The sequence below is a fragment of the Pteropus vampyrus genome, unplaced genomic scaffold (genome assembly GCF_000151845.1).
Source record: "Pteropus vampyrus isolate Shadow unplaced genomic scaffold, Pvam_2.0 Scaffold38, whole genome shotgun sequence".
NCBI lineage: Eukaryota > Metazoa > Chordata > Mammalia > Chiroptera > Pteropodidae > Pteropus > Pteropus vampyrus.
The window spans coordinates 9,526,747-9,549,606 of NW_011888819.1; the positions used below are offsets into that span (position 1 = coordinate 9,526,747).

At 40.0% G+C, this 22,860-nt stretch overlaps 1 protein-coding gene and 2 pseudogenes across 2 annotated transcripts in view; 1 reads left to right on the forward strand and 2 right to left on the reverse strand.

Moving 5' to 3' along the window:
* The window catches only part of CXADR (CXADR, Ig-like cell adhesion molecule), a 49,780-nt gene extending 32,321 nt beyond the window's left edge, over window positions 1-17,459 (reverse strand). Inside the window, exon 1 of one of the 2 annotated variants that reach the window (XM_011358234.2) lies at window positions 16,913-17,459. In XM_011358234.2, the coding sequence (XP_011356536.1) occupies window positions 16,913-16,955 (43 nt within the window). In that variant the 5' untranslated portion in view covers window positions 16,956-17,459. The remainder of the gene's footprint in view (window positions 1-16,912) is intronic. The other variant, XM_011358233.2, reaches the window with a different exon arrangement.
* LOC111738423 lies at window positions 443-3,948 on the reverse strand (annotated as a pseudogene).
* Window positions 17,460-19,653: 2,194 nt separating the features above from the next.
* On the forward strand, window positions 19,654-19,772 carry LOC111738469 (annotated as a pseudogene).
* Window positions 19,773-22,860: the final 3,088 nt, after the last annotated feature.

Sequence of the window (22,860 nt, forward strand, 5' to 3'; positions counted from 1 at the left end):
TTCTGCTTGCCTTTTTTAAATCTCCAAATTCCAAATCAGTTGGATCTATAGAGTGTCTCCTCTGCCCAGTCTGACTTCTGACTGAGCATCATAGGGACAGAGTTCATCAGGCTTTTTTAGTCACTGAGGTTGTCAATCTCCTACTGAGGTCTTCGACTTCTTTCTACCCTGAGAATAGAGAACTGAAGAAAATGGAAGGTGCTAGTTCCCAAGAAGGCGAGCAACATTTGCAACTGATAACCTGCCTTGATTTCTTTCTTTTTTTTCTTTTCAAGATTAAGCTACATGTTAACCTAGATGGTCTGCGGCTATTTTTTTTTTCCTTCTCACAATCTTAAAATCATACCAAGCTGTGAAGTGCTTATGAAACTTTGTTGTTGATTAAAAAGAGAAAGAAGTAAATGTGTGAGAACTTTTAATGCTCTTTTGAGTGAGGAAGGCCTTAGAGAAAAATCGAGAAGAAACACAAAAACTTTATAAAGGGAAAGAAAAATTTCACTATATTAAATATTTTAGGTTAGGAAAATCACCAGTTATTAGCATTCAAAAAACAGTTGCTGAATGAATGAAGGGAGGTTTTCTATTATTTTATCACTGAGGAAAGAAAAGGAATGCTTTGAAACATGTTCCCCATGTATTTACCTATTCCAGCAAGACACAAAATGTGAAGTCTGACCAGTGATGGCATACACACAGGGATTTTAAAGATCATGTCTGTGTGTGGAATTCAAGCAGTGACAAGTGAGATCTTTTCTACCCTGTAGCCCCAGTATTTCGCATTTCATTTTGAAGCCCCAAACCATGCTTCCTGATGGTCATTAGTTTCCCCTAGCAGAGTGAAATTTCAGGTACTCAGCTAGAGATAAAAAATACACACCTCGTAGGCACAAGGACCTTCATATAAGAGAAGGAAAACAGAATCTGGCAGAGATAAGAGATGGTATATTTCAAAATAGTGAAGAAAAGTTAAGGTGTAATATGGCTAAACGTAGGTGAAAATAAAGGAAGACCTTTATCTAAAAGTTAAAGATGGAACTATAGCACTGAAAGTGTCCTGGTCTGGGACCAACTACACAAGGAAACCAAAGATTAGAGGAAACACAAAGGAATCAAGAGCAGTCCCTATTTGTAGAGCACTTGTGTTCCTGCATGCTTTCCCCGTCTGAAATGTCCACCTTTTCTCTTGCTCCACTTTCTCCCACTGTGGGTGCCTGCAGCAGCCATTTATCAAAACTTCTCTTACCTTTAACCTCCTCTCTAAAGTTTTCCCTGATCGCCACAGGCAGTGTTAACTGCTTCCTCCTCTCTGTTACACAACACTCTGCTGGACGTAGTTATTTACCTGCCGTACCCTTAAGCACATAGTTTCACTCACTGAACAGGTTCTCAGGGCTTCACAACTGGAGGGTATGTCATGTCCCCAGCCCTACTGAATAAACACCTTCCCCCTCCCTTCAACATGCACATGTGGTTGGAGACAACTGCTAAACTGCAAGTAGGGGTGAGAGCTCGGAGGAGAGGGAAGGCGAAGGAGCTATCTGAAAGAGGAGCAGTGATGGGAGGAGAGAGGGCCACCAGGAGACCCTGTATCCGGGGACACAAAGGGGTGGGACAATGGAGCCCAGAGAGGAGATACAGCTCAGAGGGGAGCTGAGGAAGCCTGTCATATGCTGATGGAAGCCAAGACTGATGTTTATCACTTTAATATCCACATTACAAGAAATGTTAACAAATCTGCTAAGAAACTAACATGTACTTTACGTACACAACATACGTTATGTGAATGTGAGAGAAATATGCCATTAAGAAAAACTTTTATTTGTGAATATCCTAAAATCACAACTATGAAGAAAAGTTGCTTGTCTCTTTCAGCTATTTCTAGGATAACAGGAAGCAGAAAAATAATACACACTGATGGGTGGTTTCTCAAAATATCTGGAGTCATTCCAAAGACGTTAACGAAAAAAGGAAAAAATTTAGAAATAAAAATAAAATGTTTAATTCCAAAATTCTTGCATACTTCTTTGGTTTCTTAGAAAGCACTAAGCTGTAATGACCTTAATGTTGGTTGACATAAACAATATTTGATATTGAGGTTTTTGAGAAATGTCAAAGAATGTCTTAGGATTACTATTATAAGTAGAGAAAACACACTGGATTGGATTGAGTTCAGATCACAGAATTCAGGAACCTGACATAAAAACACAATAGTCAAAAATGATCAACTAGAGCAATGTTAAGAAGTAAAATGGACAAGTCAGGAACTAGTATGTTTAAGGGATCAATTTGGACAAATATAATTTAGTTGTGTGTTTGATAAATAGTACAAATGTCTGGGTTCGCAAGCAAATCCCTGTGATATTCTAAACCACATGCAAAAATGCACCCTCATGTAATCTGGATCGTGCCCCCTCCCCGCTCACCAGAGGCTAACTCCAACCTGTGCAGCAACTTCCTCCTCACTAGGAAGTTGCTTGGGATTAGCAATATTTAAAAGTCACCTAAATGTATTTCTAGAAAGTAAAAAGAAAAACACTTTAAATATGTTAATACTAGTTAACTACTCCAAGTAGGCTTTTTTTTTTTTTTAGTTTTTACAAATGTCTTTATTTTAATGAAGCTGGTACAGCAATGTCCATTTAAAACCCATATCCCAGGCCCAAAAGTGCAAATAAAAGCAAAAAGAACAGTGTTCTGTTGTACGCACTTTTGCATGCACAATTTTATGAACTGCTAATGAAAACAGAACTTTTCTGGGATCTTCTGAAATTTTTTCTTTAGTCTTAAAATGTTTTCTCTTAGGTGAAACCATTTTTGGACTTAGTCTTTACTCTCACCATATCTGCCATCTTGACTATCTGTCATATTCCTCTTCCTTTGGTCCAGACACTCAGATTTTGAAAGTAGCTTCAAGTTAAGGAAAGGTCAATTTTTCCACAGTTCAGCTCTCTGAAAAACATCCATCTGTCACTGAAAGTCATCGTCCCAGAGAGAAGCCATCACACACCAGAACTTTAGGGCTGGTTAGAAAGTCATTACGAAGACCTGCATCAGTCCGTCTTACCACAAGCTTGAAAATGCCCAGTGCCGAAACAGGTGGTCTTGCTGTACATGTATATAACATTTAAAAATGAGAGAGCAATAAGAAGGGGCCTGCAGTTTGATCATCAAAAATCATCAGCACAATGAAAATAAACAATAATGAACAATGGGCACTAGAATTCAAATTACCAGATGTTTTAATGAGATAGGGTGCCATTTCCATTTTGAACAGCACAGTACAAAAGAACTATTTGTTCCTGATAAACTTTAAGCACATCTTTCTCCATTCCCAATTCTTTGGGAGTGTAGTTATCAGCAATTCTCTGACCTTCAAAGAGAAACTTGAATAAACTCACTGGAACACTCCCTGTCTTTGACAGTGTAATTCTCTAAGTTTCTTGAGATGTACTGCCATTTTCACGAGAAGTGACTCCCACTGCTATCCTGTCCAATGACTGAGTTTAATGTATTCTCGTTCCTTCTTATTCTCTAAGTACTCAGTTGAAGGTTTTGCCTCCTGGTCACACATGGTGATGGTGGCTTCACTCTAACTAGGCTTTTAATAATGCTGGAGGACTGACGAAAACATAGGAAGGCAGAAATTATACTCTTCGCTGTCTAAGAGTTTTGAGTGTTTACTCCCATGTGTGATACTCAGTTCTGTATGTTAATATGTACTATTAGAGCTATTAATACAGTCAGATAAGTTAATAACAATGAGAAATAACATTAAGTATACTTATCTGCTTTTCAATGCATTTTTTAAATACAAATGCCCAGCTCCCCACTCTCAATGAGAAATGAAAAAGCAGGCACTCAGGAAACAGACTGAGATGGAAACCATCATTTTAATAGTAACTAAAAGTGACTACTTATTATGTGCCAGGTACTTTTCAAAATACTTTACACATATTAATTCTTTCAATTCTCCTAACAATTCTGAGGGAGGTACTACTATTATCCCCACTGTAAAATGAAGGAACAGAGACAGCGGCATCTAAGCTACCAAGGGGAGCAAGATAGAAACCTAGGCAGCCTGGCTCCCAGGCCGCACTCCTCTTGTAAGTAAGCAGTCTATCAGTAAACACCCCTGGACATAGAGATTTTGTTTTAACAACTTATAAACACAGTGTGTTATAGACCCCATTCTAATTACTGTGGTGAGGTGGGTTTGGGATTTATACTATTCCTCTCCTTTAGTCATGTTCTAAGGGGACATTTAAGGTAGCACATAGTTCAGGAGTTTGGGTGAAATAAATACTAGAGTAGGAATCTGTTGTCAGGATTTTCACAAGAAAAGCCTGATCATTTTGGACATGTTGCTTCTCTAGGGCTCAACTTAAATTAAGGATGTTGAACTGAATTATCTATTTCGGATCTAAATATGTTCTGATTTTAGAACATCAATCAATCGACCAACACAAAGCCTTCCCCGGACATCCATCTCCTCTCCTCCCCCCACAACTCAAAGGCAGAAGCAGCAGTTCTGCCCGTTCACTTCACAAGGGCAGACATTTCTGGAAAATAGTAGCATACTGAATTATGGAAGCGGCTCTGCCCATTAACACTGTGAGCGCTAAACACAGATCTGGGTTCAAATTCAAACTGAGCTTTCTAAATGCTTGGCCACAGGCAAGTTTCTAGCCTTTTTAAGTCTTAAATGTTTTTGTCTGCAAAATAGGAATTAATAAGTAACAATGCCTACTTCGCTGTAGGGATTAAATAAAATAATGCATGTAAAGCATTAGAACAATTCCGACACAAGCTGGTATGATCCTTTCAAATAAACAGTATCTGGTATGACAATTCACCATCTTCTTATAAACCTGTCAATTCTACTAGCATATAAACTACTATAGTGTTTGAGAGGTATCTTTTAATCTTTATCCCTCTCACTTTGCAGTGCCTTCCATATAGTAAGAATTCAAAATCTGTTATGTAAATAAATGACACTGAAATGTATCTACTAAGTTTGACGATCAGAACATTATTGGTGTCCCAGACCTAATCTGATCTAGTTAAGGCTTTGTGAGGGGGTTGCAATGGGATACATCTGACTACAGAGGTTGAGGTATGTGAGTAGAGACAGCTGTGACTGACTAGTGTGTTTTGAGGAACCTGGCTCTTAAGGACAAGAGTGTGATAGGTGTGAAAGAAAATTTGTTTTGAAATGAGAAATGTATAGCATGTTTATAAGTCAAAAGAAAAGAGAATAGAAAGGTTAAAAATATACAGAGTAGAACACTTAGAGACTGAAGGATCAAGACCCCAGAAAAGAATGATACCTAGAATACTGGAGACCAGACACTTTTAAATAAAAACGGAGGGAATGACATAGGATTAATACAATTATGAATAACTGTGGAGGATGTGGAGCCACTGGACTCTCACAGTCTGTTGGTGGGAGTGTCAACTGGTATAACTCTGGAAAACTGTTTACCAGTATCAACCATTACTACACTTAGAGCCAATGGGGCCCCAGAAACCCCATTCATGTAGGCGCATGTGCAATGAAACCCACACATGAGAATGTCATAGCAGCATTTTTCGCAACAGCAAAAAAAAATGAAACGAGCATCCACTAAAAGTAAAATGGGTAAGTCAACTGTGGTACAAGTGACAACAGAATACCATAGCAATGCAAATGAATAAACTAGAGCAACACAACATGAATGATCTCACCAACAGGATAGTAGGTGAAGTGAGACCAAATACATACACGGTGTAACTTCATTCGTATAAAGCATTAACACTAATCTATATTGTTAGTAATCAGAAGAGAGTGAAGTGACTGGAGAGGGCATGAGGGCACTTCTGAAATGTGGGTTACGTTCTGTTCCTTGATCTGGGTGATAATTACATACATATGTCTCCTTTGTGATAATGCTTGTCTGCACACTTACGAATAATGCTCTTAACTGCCTACTTTTCTATGTATGAATGCCATACTTCAAATAAAAGGTTTATTTAAAAATAAATTTTAAGGGGTAGCTTCATAGTGTAGTGGTTAGCACATCTGCGTTACATGCAGAAGGTCCAGGGTTCACGCCAGGTGCGCAAGGCCCTGGGCACGCACTGCCTTCAGAGATCCAGTTCTTAAGGGAAAACAGTAACATCCATAGGTCAGGGGTGGAAGTGGCGGGGTGGGAATTAAAGTGAGGGGAAAAAATAAATTTTAAAAGAGCTGAATGAGTTAGAGACAAAAGTTATTTTTCCTTTGTCTTTGTAAAAATGAAATGTTCTGATGCTTTATATAGAGGTACTTAGAAAAAATTTAGCCAAATTACAAAAACCAGTCTCCACCATTTACACAGCTGTAACTTGGCACTTCCTCTCCAGCTGTGCACCACAGTCCACGAGCAGGAGCAAAGAAGCTGACCTGTAGGACTGATCCACATCAGGGATGGGAGATGAGGTCTGACCATGGGACTCAGGGTTGGTAGAGAGAGTCTGGTTTTAAAGTAATCAGAAGACTAGCAGCAAGAGAAAGCAAAGTAAGAACTCAGAGATCTCACTGAAGCAAGAAGGTGATATAAGCTCAAGAAAGCTGGGAGACAATGACGATAGAGTTCAAGATTTCAGAGGAAGTATAAGGAGAGGATTGCCTAAGTAAAATGGATAGAAAATCACTGTATTTGAAGGCAAGAAACTGTGGTGTAAGGATGTTAGAAAAGTAAACTGTAAAAACTAAATCCTAAGATACTAAGAGAATGCTAGGATGGAGCATTGGGGAGGAGATAGGAGTATGAGGTGTTGGGGTTCAGAACCAGTCACCCCAATATATGCCTCTGTGCTATGCAGATCATTTTGAGCTAAAAGCAACAGAGACCCTTTGGATTCAAGAAAAACTTCTGCTTCCCCTTTTACTTACCTACGAGAAGAATTTGAATTAGGGGCCTTGCCCATAATAAGGTGTACTGCAGGGCAAACAACTAATTACTGAACATCTACTCTACTTATCCTGCAAGGAACTTCTGAGCCCCAACGCACCTTTCCTCATCCGTAGCTCAGAATGCCATATATACATTTTAACTTTCTGTCCCTGAGACTCATGTATGTGGGATCTCCGACTCTCACATATATGTAGGGTGCCCATGCTTACATATGTATTAAATTTGTTTTTTTTTTCTGGTTAATCTATCTCATGTAGATTTAATTATTAGATCGACTAAAAGTGTCTTCCTCCCAACAATGTCAAGGCATTTCTCGGTCAACGTGGAGAAGCAACCAGAAGTTTGGTATAAGCAAGAGTGTCAAGAGCTCAAGGGCTGGTACACACAGTGGAGGGGAAACTGGTCTAGAGAAGCCAGTGGGGCCCCAAGAGAATAATCAGAAAACCGTATGTTTTTACGTGGCATAGCATATCTGCTCTGATCCCTGCCCTGCTCTGCGATCATAGCTGAGGATAAGTGCCTGAACAGACTGAAGCTTGCTGACGGTATCAGATTGGTGTCTTCCTCCTACCTCCCAAAGCACTTATTTCAATACTTCGCCTATATATTTACCCCTAAACTTCATCCAACGAGACTGTGGTTCTGTATAAGAAATAGTTAATATACAATTTATAAGTCAGGACCAGGGAAAACAGAAATTATAATTGAAAGCCAGACAAAGGGAGTTAGTTAAGAAGAATGTGAACATGCAAACAGATTTCCTGTATTTGTTTAATTAGATTGGGACTAACCCCTTCCCCATTTCCCTCACAGACGCACAGACAAATTCATCTCAGGAAAGCATTCAAATTTCAATTCCGATCAAAATTAAATCTCGGCCTTTCTTCAGTCTATGGAGTATATTACCTTCCCCATGTTCTCTAATACGTGGATGCTGATTTCAAAATTCTATGCCAAAACAAATGCAAATGGGTATTTTGCATTATGGGTAAAGCAGACTGTTGCCATGGTGAATATTTTCATCATCTTCATAGAATAATCTGTATTGCTCCATTTTAAGAAATCCGCCTTTGCCTCTTTGCTCATAAAAAACTCGGGCTCTCTTCCTTTAATTAGCACAAGACAGGAACAGTGACTGAGTACTTGGTGTTCAAAAAAAAAAAGAAAAAAAACTCAGGTAAAAACTGTCTTATAAAGATGACATCACGGAAAATAAAAAATGGCAAAATAAATAACGTTATCTATTTATGGAAAATCTCAAAGTTAATAAAGAAAAGGTTAATTATAATAAGAAATTCATCTCTGTTATAAGCGTGTCTAACTTGATTGCCTCAATCTTGGCATTAATTTCTTTCTAATATCCCAAAGTGAATTCAAATTTCCCTAGCAACCATCACCATGGGCCATTCTATCCTTATTTTCTATCTCCTCATAAATGCATTTATTTTCCCCACAGGAGAGTTAAAAATGTGATTTCTGTGCATGTTTTTTTTCTGCCTTATAGCTAAAATATAAATGCATATAACTATTGAGTATGTACAGTTGATATGCTTTTGTGTATGTGTAACAATTGCTGATGATTTTAAGAAAGAGACTTTAGCTTGTTGCCAACAGGAATTCTATATAATACAAAAAATTATTTTTGAATAAATATCTCACGAGGCATGTTCCACTTGACAAAGCTATGTTGATGACACATCACACCCATGCTTTTTTAGTTAGAATAGTCTGAAACTAGATACGGTGAATGGTGACTGGAACTAAAGCTCCAAGTTCCAGACCTGTGCTGACCAAGAGAGTAGGTGCTAGCCACACATGGCTTCACTTTTTCTTTTTACTTTTAAATGTGACTACCACATTTCAGGCTAGTGCAAGTTGAGATGTCACATATTGACCAGAGCTCTAAAAGACTTAATATAAAAAATTTTTTTCATCTCATTAGCGTTTAATTTGATCACACATAGAAATATTTTGTACATATGGGTTAAACAAAATATATTCTTCTTGAACAGCTAGAATGTTTCAAAACTCTGGTCTTATTATTCCTATAAGGTATAACCTGCTGGGGCTGAGGAAGAGCCTGAGAGCTCTAAGTCCACCTGAATTCCACCACTCACGTAATGTCTGCAGATGTGCTTCAGGCAGGCCAGAAAAAAAATTTTTTTTTTTAATGATATATATTTTAAATAAATAAAATTTTAAAAATGATATCGTTTTCATTTATAAAAATATATATTAATTTGAATACGTCTATTCAAATTAATTTCACTTTTTCTTTTTACTTTTAAATGTGACTACCAGAAAATTTTATATTACATATATAGTTTGCATTATATTTCTATTGAACAGCACTGTTCAAACCAATGCCACAATTTATTATATTAGATTTATGCCTTGGCTTTAGGACTTGGTTCCTATAGATGAGAATACATGTAATATGAAGTGCTCTTCCCTACCCCAAGGTTGTCAGGAGTGGATTCAAATGAGATGCCTATGAAATTTTCTTAAAAAATAAGATATGATCACTTTTCTAGCCCAGAATTACCAATTCTTTCTCAAAGTATCAGATTTCACATTGTACAATCAAGTAGGTTAGAAAGTCTTTTCAATTCTTACTGTAGAAAGAATTGAAACAAAACACTTGAGAGTTTTTGTCTCTTCTATTAGAGAAAAACCTCCATGGGAATCATCTGGTATTCAAGACTTCAAAGTACTCTTCACACTGGGGAATCAGAGAGACTGAGGAGGGTCAGCTAGAGTCACTCCCACAATTTAACAATGATGTGGCTCAACACATTTGGTTCATCTAAATATTCCTTGAAATTCCTTGAGAGCATTTCATCTGTAAAGCCAAAACATTCTTCTTTTGGAGAAACCTATACTCACAGAGAACATACATCTACACTATGGCAAGGTGAAAAAGTAACCGTGATTAGTTATGTTGTTTCTTCTTGAAATCTATACATATTTTCATCTCTTAGAAGTAAATAAAAACAAAGTGATTTCTATTTTAAATAAAATATTTTCGAAAGAAAGTGATTAATAGCTTCCAAAGAAATTTGCACCACTGCAGTATGTATAAACGCTGGTTAATGTAACCGTTAATCCTTTTTCTCACCAACTATCAAAGGACAAACTAATCTATGCTACTGACCTCACACATACCCTAAAAATAGACTTGCTATCTCCTTCCCTTTGATAACTGGGCAGGCAATAATAGTCTTTTCTCCTAAGAGCACCTAACCAACTTAAAAAATTGTAAATACTGCTGAGTCAAGACCTTTAAAGCTTAAACTCTAATTGGCTATTAGAAACCAGAATGGGTTATTCAACAGGGTGAAAAAAGGCTACAGAAAAGACCAATGAGAAAGCATGAGATCAAATGTCTCTTTTAGTCACGGTTTTACCACTGAATATAGAAACATTTTCAACTTCTTTTCTTTTACATGAGACAGGAATGGATTCAACAACGTGAAGAAATACCACTAATAAAGCCTCAAGAGAACACCAAAGCAAATCATGAACTCCGTATCAGCTTCCTGTACAGATCACTTTGCCACGCCAAGGTGACGTTCTTCCATGCCTCTCACTCCGCCATTTGTGATTTCAGCACCACTGAAGAAACCAAGTGGAAGATAAGGTAGGGAACCAGAGCTACAAATGGTTACTGATCCTTCCACTTAGCACCACTCCGAAGATGAACCAAACTAATTCTAATGCCAATCTAACAATAATTTTAGAATGTTAGATTTGTTTTCCTAAGACAAATTGAAAGATAGTAAAATAAAGCCATAAGCTCATTTTAGGTAGAAAAATTTTAATTACTTTCTGGGTTACTTTAATAATTATTTTAATGTTCACAGGCATTACTTGCTGGCCACCAAATGAACCTAATCAAAAGTTGCCAGTCTCAATTTTCACCTTTATTTAGCTACACATGACAACGATTTGTGTATGAGAGAGGAAAGGTGGAAATAAGAGATGGAGAGAACAGGCTGCAAACAAGAGGTTAAAATGAGACTGGAGTGGTAACAAATTCATTCCATTTCTGAACGCATGGCAAAGCTGATACACACAAAGCTGGCTTGTGCAGAATGCTGAGCCCAGCCCTGCTCACCTCTTTCAAGATGTACCTATTCCTGATCTTCAAATGCTCCTTCCCCTCTAGGTCTTCTCAAGCAAACAAACATGAATCATGTCTAGTACATCTTTCCCTGATTTTTCAATTAACATGTTCTGTGCCACATATATGGGAATAAAAGGAATAAACAGACAACCCCTGACCTCATAAAATGTACAGTCTGGTGAGAGAAAACAATCACATGGGACACTGGTTAAGTTACAATGTGCACCAGTATCAGGAAGTGCCTGAAGCATGGGAGAAAGTTCACATAGCTCACCAGTGATGAAGCCACTTCAGCCATCTCAAGAGATAGTGGTATGTTATACTGGTATAACCTGGAGCGGTGGCTGGAGAGATACAAGTGACTTAGAAACTGACTGGATATAAGCAAGTGAAAGAATAGGAAGAGTCAAGTAAGATACTTTGATTTCTGCCTGGGCATTTTGGTGGCTAAAAATGCCATATAATGTGAACGGGAAAAGCGGTATGTAGACCAGCTGAGTTGGAGGTGCCTGTGGGAAGTCTAAGCAGAAACGTCAAGTAGGTGGTTTGAAATTATGGGCAAAGGTTGAGGAACAGACCAGAAACAGACTGGAGGCTTGTGGGCCCCAGGCCTGGCTGGTTCCAGGTCTGGCCCCAGACCCGGCACGTTACATTAAACGCAGTACTGCGCTGCGCCTAGCTTATGTTAAGATGACCTGGCTTGTTGTACTGCGCAAGTGTGGCGGAATGCCACTCTTGTTCTCTGGCATGTATGAGCCCATGTGGTCCCCCAAAATAATGGCTTGACCTGCCCTCCTGTTCTCATGTCGGCTCCTCCTGTGTTTTTTCAATTGGGCATCTCACCACCAAAGCCTTCACCTCTTGATCAGCTCACTGCTGACAAGGCTGTAAGGACATAAGTGGCAAGTGAAGCCATAAATTGAGAAACCCCAACATTTAAGGTACAAGGAGGAAACTGGGCCTACCAAGGGAAATGAGGAACAAGGTTCTAGGTCTGGGTGGCTGGAAATTAAGGAAGTGTTTTTCTGCTGGCTTGTGCCTTCTCTCTCGAGTCTGCTACTGTTCCCGAGAATTATAGCCACATGTGCAAAGCTTCACTGTCAGGCCAACTGCAAGTGTACAGTACATTTGTCGTTCTCCACCTACCCAAGACCCACTATTAAACTCTAGCTTTCCTCTTACCACTACAGAAACTGTCCTCCCTGTGGAACTGATTAATTTCCTGAATGTTCTCAATTATCTAATGGTGAGACCCACTGGCCTGATTTCTGTGTCAGTTTCTGGGACCCCCTCATCCTCTCACTCCTTATTGTTCACTTTTTGTCTATTTGCTAGATGTTGACGTTCCCCAGCATCGTTTTTCACCTTCTCTTCTACCTGAAAAACAGTCCTACCTGTTTTTCCTGGTTAACTTCACACAGATGCCACATATCAGCAATGTTCCCAATTCTATCACTAATCTTCTCTCCTCTCCTGAGATCCAGTCCTTTGTTTAAATCTTTCTACTGGATATTTTTTACCTTCAGTCCCCTCAGGCACCTCAAATACAACCTGTCCAAACTTAAGCTCATTGTCACCTCCTAAAACTTTCTCTTTTCTTTATACCCTATAGATTAGTGACATCACCATTCACTCAAGCCAGAGATATTACTGCATTCTCCTACTTTTTCTTGCCACTCAACCAGCCAGATATCAGGTTTCACTGCATCTCCCTCAAATCAACTTTCCAGATCAAAGAAGCCAAACGCCACTCTGCTGTGTTTCAACAGAGGCTGTTTATATACACGTCAGCCCAGATGGAGTCCTCCATTAGCTCTATCAGTTGTACCTGCCTCCAGAACAGCTAAAGTTCTGTGTCATTCAAGAGAATAACGTCCGTGTAAAAATGTCACTTCTTTAATGCCTCTACAAGGTTCTTAGTGCCACTGTTGGGCGGGGCTTTAATTTTACAGATGTTTATCATTTCTCACGTAATAAACTTTTGAACAGCATTTAGACCTTTGTCTAGCCAAAGTGCGGTTAGCAGTGGCATCCTGGGGGAACTGAAAATGCAAAACCTCAAGCCCCACACTTTCTTATAATGACTCAGGTACACATCAAAAGTTTTAGAAGTGCTGGTTAGATGCTTTATACGCACTGAATTTCTCAACTCCCAAGATGCATCATACCTTCTCAGAGCTCCATGTCTTTGCAAAAGCTGTACCAACTGCTGGAACTGTCCTATCTAATTTTCCGCACCTTGCAAAGTCCTATACTACTACTATAAGAGCCTTAGCACAGGCACAGTACATAGTAGGCCACAAACATGTGACTGATTGGATCATTTAGTCAATTAACAGATGAGGCTGAGGTACTGAAGTGAATTCAGGTGGAAGCTGAATGTTAGGCAGTTGGAAAGAGAGGCCCAGAAGTCAAAGGAAAGATGGGCTGAGCTGGCACTATTAAGTCACTAGCAACTATTTGGAAGTTACAGTAATGGATAAGTGTGGTCACCCAGGTTTAAGAGACTGAGACGAGGACTATGGGACAAATCATTGGGAAGGCTAACATTTAAGGGACCTATTGGAGAAAGCAGTGAAAAAAACAGGTAACAGGGTAGGAAAGAATCAAAATAGATGTCAAGGAGCTTCAAAAACAAATAAATGAACTTGGCACGCAGTTATTGTTATCTTTGCCAACTGAAGGGGGAGGCGGGTGGAAGTGGGGGACACAGAGCAATGCGGTCAGAGATAAAGCAGAGCCTTAACTTCTTTAGATTAATAACTGTATGAGATAAGACTAGTGAAATGATCACAAGGACCATCTTTACTGGGTGAGAAAGGAGAGAAAGAAATGGAGCTGATGAGAGCTATATCATATACATGGGCCTAGTGTCAAGAGGTTGGAAACTTTCAATCACACAACATTTGCTGAAGTCTTATTATCTGCCAGGTGCCACAAGCTAACACTGGGTCTATAACAATGAACAGCACAGAAAATGCCCCTGCCCTCTGGCCTAGTGCAATGAGATACATCGAGTAATTGTTGGAGACCCCACAACAGAGAGAGTAAGGAGCCAACAGAGGGAGGAGAGGCAACTTTTGCTCTGGTGGTTGGTATAATGGCAGGAATGTAAATATTAAGAAAAGTATATGGAGGGGCTATAGTTCACATCCATAATCTTCATTTATTTACATAAAGGAAAAGACTCGAGGAAAGCAAAATGATAATCATTTTACCTTTTGATCCTCAACAATTTTGAAATAGTAGGATCCCCATTCTTGACACATAAAAGCAAGCGAGGCACACAGAGAGGACAGGGGACCACCATATCAAATGGCTAACGAGTGGCTGGGAGATCAGAATCATTGCCCAGTACTTTAGTTCCACTGTTGTTGATTATGAAAAGTAGCAGCACCCCAAACTTTAACAAGACCCCAAGGTGGTGGTGGTGGTGGTGGTGGTGGTGGTGGTGCTGCTGCTGCTGCTGCTGCTGCTGCTGCTGGTACACAGAACACATTAATCTACAATACCAGTCTAAGCCCTGGATCCTCATGTTTTCACTGTGTCTGAAAGTATTCAACGGGCTGACAATTTAAAGAATTTAAAGGGCCAACAATAAAAGCCTTCATACTTGGCGTACAATTAAGCTAACAGCAGGTACTTAATAAATGACTGATAATAAAAATTTAGGGTATGGATTAGAAGTAATCAGAGAGGAAAGCTGCTTTAGAGGCAGAATAGCATAATTATAAGAGCAAGGATTCCAGAGGAAATTTGTGAACTTGGCAAGTTATGTAACCACTCTGTGCCTCAGTTTTCCCACTGGGATCATCGTAATACATACCCTCTAGGGTTGTTAGGTAGGTTAAGTAAATGTAAAGCCCCTAGAACAATAGCTAGTATTTAATAACTGCTCGATCAAGGCTCTAATTTTATTGCTATTGCTACTGCTCTACTACTACTGCCACTACCATTAGTACTACTTGTTACCTGGTTGGCAATAAAAATTCATCAAAAGGAGTTACACCAGTAACCAGAGTAGACCACAAAAGTCTACAACCCAGAGACAAAGCTAGAGGAAGAATCTACCACTAACAGCACTGTAATTTTTAAAATATATAAACCTCCACCTTGTTTTGCCAATTGTAGGAGCCAATCATACTACCACTCAACCTGAGTTCACAGCAATGAATTTCTAAAATGACAAGAAGTTTCTGAAGAAATACTTAGAGCTGTATATCAATTATGTATAGTTTTTGAGTTGTCTCCTAAGATGGAAAATTAATATTAAAAATAGTCATCTTGTTTAGCTAAAGACAATAGTCCTCGAATGAGATGTTCACAGTACACTTTATGAGCAGAGTAATTCTATATGTATCCAAAATATCCTTGGTTGAGATTGTACCTACCAAAGCAAGAAATCCAGAAAAAATACAATCTGGACAGTAACCCGAATATCCCTGGAAAAAGAAATTTCTCTATACAGTTTATGTTCCACTCTTCTGATTTAGATGTAGTCTAAAACATTTTTTCCCCCACAGAACAAAAACACTGTGTTCTCAGTTTCAACTTCAGTTTAGTCCTTGATAGAATACGGAAAGGTATCGCGTAAACTGGTTAGTTATTGCTATAGACTCAGATCGAAGATTAGACTTGTTAATAGAATGTTGATCCCAAGAGTAAAGCTCACAGCCGTGGCATCCAACAATGGAATTAACATTTCAACAGGAAGTAGAGAGCCATCCCAACAGAAAGGGCCACCTGATCCCGCCTTAGAGCACTTAAAAAAATTATCCTTTCAGAGGCTACACGAAGTGTGCCTCCTAGGGTCCCACCTATACATTTTTTTAAACGAATCATTTGGTTATGAGACAAGTGCTTACTCTGACAAATATCAGTTGGTTAAAAAAAAAAAAAAACGACAAGGAGAAAGATCAGTCTGTTAAAGTGCCAAATGATCATGCTTTCCAATGGTCCACACATTTTTTAAATGGCTTCTTTTCCCTCCCGAGAAAGGCGCAGCTGAAAATGCACTTGAAGAGAGTCCCTTAAGAATTATACAAGTCATCTCGTCTTATCTTTAAAATGAACCAACTAATTATAAACTCAAAGCCGAGGTCATGAGTTTCTCCTTCGCACTTTGCCCCAAGACTGCGGAAATCAGTACTGCATTTTGCCTACTTCTGATTTTCCACGACCTACTTTGTGGAATTACCCTCTCGCTAACAGCTCGCGCCCGGGCTAGCCTCTCCGACGAGACCAAGAGCGCTCAGGCTTACTGCTCATCCCGCGCGGGTTTCCTAGAGGCAGCCCAGCGATCCCAGGCACTGACGAGCTCGGTGTCCATTTAATCATGGCGTTTGCAATCCAGTCTCCTCGCCTGGGCTGCTCGACACCTGAAAACTCACCGCCCAAGGCGTTTGAAATCGGATGACCCTAGACGGACACTACACCGCGGCTAACAAGGGAAGGGCAAGAGCAAAGAAAGCAAAGCTTGCGATCGCGGCAAAGAATGGAGCGGGGAAGACGCCGGGCGCACCCATCACGCCGCATCCCAGGAGCCCCTCCACCGCCTCCCCTCATTCCGGGGCTCGGTCCCCGGCTCAGCCAGCGACCACCAACCCATCCCCGGACACCTCATGCCCCCGCATAGCTCCCTTCTGAGCCGCTCCACCTTCCGGGCTCGCGCACCCAGCCAGGCAAAACCCACCCCGTGCAATCACGCCTGCAGCGCTACCACTGCCGCAGCGCCCCCAAATCGCGCCCGCCCCCTCCCCCACGCTTCATTGTTCCCGGGTGGCCGCAGGCAGCGAGCACCTCGGGGTTGGCCAGGCAATGAGGACACTAGGGCCAGGCTGCCCACACTCACCAGCGACTCCGCACAGGAGGAGGACGCGCAGCAGAAGCGCCATGGTGGCGGCCGGGCCGTGGGAGGCGACTGCAGGTAGGGGGCTCTCGCCCGGGGTCTCGGTCTCCCCGCGGTCTCGCCTCGCGCGCTCCCGACTGCCAGGCAGCTCTGGCACCTCTGCACCCCCGCCCCAACCCGCCCTCGCTCGGCAGGTGAAACGCGTCACTTCCGGCAGTGGCCGGCCCCGCGGCGCGCGCGGGCCCCGCCGGACGCGTGGGTTGCCATGGCACCCGGAGCACGGGGCTGCTTGGACCCAGGACGCTCTCAAATGGGGAACTCCCCGGCTGGCCTAAGGAAGGGTCCGCAGCCTCTGCTTGCCAAGCCTGAGCCCAGCTCCTTGCCTTCGCGCCTTCGGTTAAATCGGGGTTAGTGCACGAGTGTCGGGCCAGCCCCTCTCCGCAATCAACTGAAAGTGCTGTCACGCCCCTGCCTCCGAGCGCGACAGCGTCCTGCACTCGCCCTCGTGCCTCGGGACCTGAAGGGCGGCTGTTGCGTTGGGCCCCGCTGCACTCGCACCACTCTCCCCTCGGGGTAGGAGTGGGTGGGGCGCCCTCCAGCCTCGCGTCCCACCTCTGGCGGTTTGCTGCAGGGCCCCGCCTCCCGCCTAAGGCTCCGGGGGAAGCAAACTGGACAATCCCCGGCATTCGCCTCTTATCTTACCGAGTTGGGTGGACTGATGAAGAAGGATTTTCCCCATTTCCAGTAATGACTCGACACCTAAACTGCAGCTACGGATTTGGGAAATTCCCTGATTACCTTTTCCTCCAGCCGTGTTTAAAGGTGATTCTAGTCTACGGCCATACCATCGTGAACAACCCCCATTTTGTCTGATCTCGGAGGCTAAGCAGGGTGGGGCCTGGTTAGTACTTGGATGGGAGACTACCTAGGAAAACCAAGTGCTGAGGCGTAAAAAATAAAGGATTGTAAACTGACAAAGTCCTTGCAATCTGTGAGGTCAACCAAGGGTTGCCTCGCCTAAAAAAATTTTTTTTTAAAATTTTAATAAAAGTGGTTTAGCCCTGAAATTGGGCAACAAAGACCAGTGAGTTTGAAAAGTGGGGCTAAGTCGTGATGGTTAAACACTGGGGGGTAGATGGTTTGGGGGGGCGGCGAGGAGTTAGAGATTTTGAGCCGCCCAGTGAACCCCGCAGTATCCCTTCTGCCTCCTGGTGCCCTCCATACATGTCCTTGTGTCATTTCGCTGCTCGTTCTCAGTTGCTTTTTCCAGATAAAGTTCATTTATAGCTGCTGAGACACTGGTGTTCTCAAGAGTTGCATTATCAGGAATGAATTAGAGGAGAGAAGCAGCGTTGCGCAGTGGGTAAGTTATTGGGCCCCGAAGTGGGGCAGTAACTGGGCAAGTTACTTAAAAACAATTAGCTCCTACCTCAGGTGTAGCTATGAAAATTAAATGAAATGTAGAAAAGAATGCTAGACACCATGCCTGGCACAATAGTAAATAGTAAAGTAGAAGCTGATGAAATTAATATTGGAAAATTCTTAATATTTATTGAACCAGAAAAGAAATTAATTGTCAAGCAGACCAAAATTGTCCAACTGCAATTTAGCCTGGTGGTTTGCAACCCTGGCTGCACATTAAAATTATCTGGAGAATTTTTACAAAATACCAATACCTGAGCTCCACGCCAGAGATACTGATTGAATTTATCTCCAATGGAGTCCTGGCTAATCTAAAGAAAGGCCAGAGTAACCCCTAGGGACTTCTTATTGGTTGAGGATACAGGAATTCTACTGGATATAATTGAAGGAATAAAATACTCGGGGACTTAAATTTTTACTCATCACATTGTACTTTATGGAATTAGAGATTAAGCATTAAAAGTCTATTTCCAACTGCTTTATGAGAACTTTTCTAGTATTAATCACTTCAAAGTAGCACAAATTTGTTATAAAGTTGCTACCCCGAGTGTCGCCTTCACTGGGTAGAAATGAAACTCACCTTTCAGCAGTCATCTCAACCACTTACTAAATGAAGTCTTTAGAAATTACCCAAAAGGACATTTTTTTAGCAATCCTTACCTTTTGCCTCTTGTGGAAGGTAGTTTCATACTTATCAATTACTTCTCTTACACTGAATATTTCTAGAAGGCCAAAAAGTCACATTATTCATCTTTGTCACTCTTACAAGCACAGCCCATGGTAGGTTTTCTAGTATTTGTCAAATTGAATATATTCAATTTATATATTAATATATTGATATGTATTATCTATGAAATAACTCTGAAAGCATTATATCTTAATATATATTTTTAGACTTTACTTTTTAAAATGTAAATTTTAAAAAATTAATGTTTTATACTTTATTTTATACTTCCAAATGTATCATCTCTAAGATTTAAGTAATTTTGAAAGGAGCAGTTTATCTTATTTAGGGAACTATTGTTCTTTTAAAAACATTATGTTAAAGTTGAGAAAAAAGGGGGGAAAGCTATATGAAGTCATCTTTGGACTTTGCTTGTGACTACATTATTTCCTATAAACAGTAGCTAAAATTATGAAGTTATCTGAAACTTAATGACACCTTAAAAAAGCCTTTGTAGCTCTTTGTCAGCTTGGAAACTATATCTCCTGGAAGCTGAAATGAAATAATCTTATTAATTCTGGAACATACAAATTATTGATTGTTTGGTATCCTCAAACCAACCTAACAAATAGTGCAAAATCATAAAATAAATTGCCCTGTCTATGGCCATGCCACCCTGAACAAGCCCAATCCTGTCTGATCTCGGAAGCTAAGCAGGGTCAGGCATGGTTAGTACTTGGATGGGAGATCACCTAAGAAGATCAGGTGCTGTAGGAGTAAAAAATAAAAAATTAGGGATTGTAAGCTGACAAGGTCCTTGCAATCTGTGAGGTCAACCAAGGGTTGCCTCACCTCAAAAAAATTTTTTTAAATAAAGTAAAATAAAAAATTGCCCTACGTAAAGCACCAAGCACTCCACATTATATAGCCTCCACACCAGAAGAAAGGTGATTCATGGCCTATCAAGAAGGTGATAATTATAGACACATAAATAATTCTGTGGTTAATATAGCATTTGTCCTTAAAAAGATTTCTTAGTAGTAATGGGCTTTTGAACACACCCATAGATAATTACAATCCTATGATCACATTCAGAGGTTGACTTACCTTTACTAATTAAAGGATTTTCACCTCTTCCCATCCAGGAATATGAAGGCATGTGAAGGAAGAAACTTTCTTTAATACATGACACTACAGATTTTTATATTTTCTGGAAAATGATAATGCTATTCTTAACAGGAAATGAAGTTTACTCACAAGTGTGTTCTGCTTATATCAGCAAGCCTGTTGGTTAAATGGATTAATACCATCCAAGACATCTATTTGCCCCAAAGCAAATGAACTTATAAATACATACATTTTTAGTTTTATAACATGTACATAATATTTATAAGTCAACCCTTAGCCAGTGACCCAGAACTTTGTTTAGGTCCCTAATAATGTAGATTCCAAATGAATACACAAAAGGGATAAGTTTATACAGATCAAAATTGAAGATTTAATTGATGGTCTTTTAAAATGTTCTTATCCAAGAATCATCTCTGTTTCTTCCAGTTGCTTTCTTCTTTGTTTTGGTCTCTGTCAATTCATACTAGTCGCTTTATTCTAATTTCTGCTAATTCATTATTTTCTGCTTAAAGGTTAAAATAGGGCAGAAAAAAAGAAGCTTATTAAAACTTCTGGGTTGTGTAGGTGATACTTTTCAATTTTGGTCTCAAATTGGGTCAGTTCGGGGAGACCCCCCCACAAAATTACTTTTAGAAAAGTAATATCCACTAATATCCAGCACTCGGCGTAAACATAGGGTGGTTAGCTTTCTAGAAGGATGGCTGGAAAAGCACTGGAGGCATCGACTTTAGAATATAAATCCCTGAATATACAAGAGTATCCCCACCCTAACCCTGCTTGATAGCTCCTCTTTTTACCCACCCAGTCTTATACCAGCTTGCAGGAGAGGGAATGGTGGGATCTGTTTAACTTTTTAAACTGACTTTGAACCATTGCCCGGTTTTGAGCCCCACCTTCATTCTACTCTCAAATGTGCCTGATGCCACCAAATCTTGAAACTCTGAAGATACGCCTTGACCACTGCTGGCTTAGAATTCAGCTTTCTTGAGCACATTCAGTGAACTTGCAAACATCCACTTTCTAGTTTCCAAAAATTTGGTGCTGTTATCTTCCATCCTCTTGTCATTGTCCTTGTACTTTTAGGCCTTTAAAAATCTTTTGATTCGTTGTTCAATCTCATTACACTGTGTCTAGTTTGGAATTTTTTCGGCCAAGAATTTCCTAAACCTGAGAGAATTGCTGTCATTCCTCAATTCTGAAAAAAACCTCAGTATTCAAGTTCTTGTTGAATATTGCATTTCCCACATTCTGTTAACATTCTCTGAGATGCCTATTACATGTATATTACACCTTCTCATTCTGTCCTTCACATCTTATTTTTTTCATGCATTTGATATTCTTAGCTGAATTCCTGGTAAATTTGTATTATTATTATTATGACATCGGTTAATGAAATCCAGTAAGTTTCAGATGTACAATTTAGCAGAAAGGCATATGTATATACCTAGTGTGAACTTCATAAAACACCAACTGTCCAGTGTAAAAACTTTGCCAGAGCCTTTTATCCATATAGGCAGAGATGTAATTACCTAATATAACTATATATATATATATATATATAGTGCATTGTGCCTGATAATTTCTTTTCAGTTAACAACTTTGCTATTCAGTTGTGTTGAATCTATTCAATCCTCCAAATGGTTTTTAATTACAATTACATTTTTTCCATTTGTAGATATTCAATTATGTTTTTCATATCTGCTTATTTTCTTATTCTCACACCTCCAGTTATCTCTTATTTTTCTTTAAATATAATAAACACATTTGATATATATTACATGTGCAATAATTAAATTATTTGAAATCATTTCTCATTTTATTTTTTTAATTCAGATTCTTGCTCATATTGGACTTCTTTTTTTCATCTGTTTAATGATTATTTTTTCCCAGAAGCTCATGTTTGTGGAACTACGTGTGTGAAGTATTTAAGGATTTTAAGTGCTATGCTTGAGGGAGAATTTGTATTAACTTCTTCAAGGATCCTAGGGGCACTACCAATCCAGGAAAACTTTAAATAATTTTTGGCATTAAGTTTCTCAGATTACACAGTTAATGTAAATTTGAATCAGAAACCAGCATGAGGGAGGGCTTCTACTTATAAATTCTCAGATGAGTTTCGTCACTTTGTTCAACAACCCTTTTAAATAAAATAACACTCCTGTACTCTGTAGATGAGCTGTAAAGAGAAATCAAACCACATCTTCCTTTGTTGATAGCCCTCCAGGGTTCTTAGCTTGTGCTACTCAGTTTGTTGAGTCAGCTGAAAAACATTATATTCTGTTCCTTTTGTGACACTCCATAGTGTTGGAGATTTTATTTCCTCAACAAGTTTTCCTCAAAATATTTAAATCGGGGCATTGGCAAGGCCACATTCCGCCTTTCAGGGACCCCAGGCGCTTTTGCGTTGGTGGACCTCTCCCACCCCAGAAGACATTTTAAATTGTTTTTTTTTTTACCACTGTATTGGTATAAAGACAAATTTAATCCAGGCTGGGTTATATTCTTATTTCTTCTGATTTCAAAAGAAACGAAAATGTTTTCACAGGCTCTGGGTAAGTTGGCTCTGGGCACTGCTTGTCTCCCTCCCTCACTCCACCCCTGATGTCAGTTGTTCTGGTGATACCAAGGTTTCCTACAAAAGAGATGGAAAGGGGCGAACTTGTAAATGTCCCTCTCGTCTCTGTCCCTGTTTCACCTCTTTTGCCAAAGTCCTTATCCTCATGGTATCTGCCTTTCC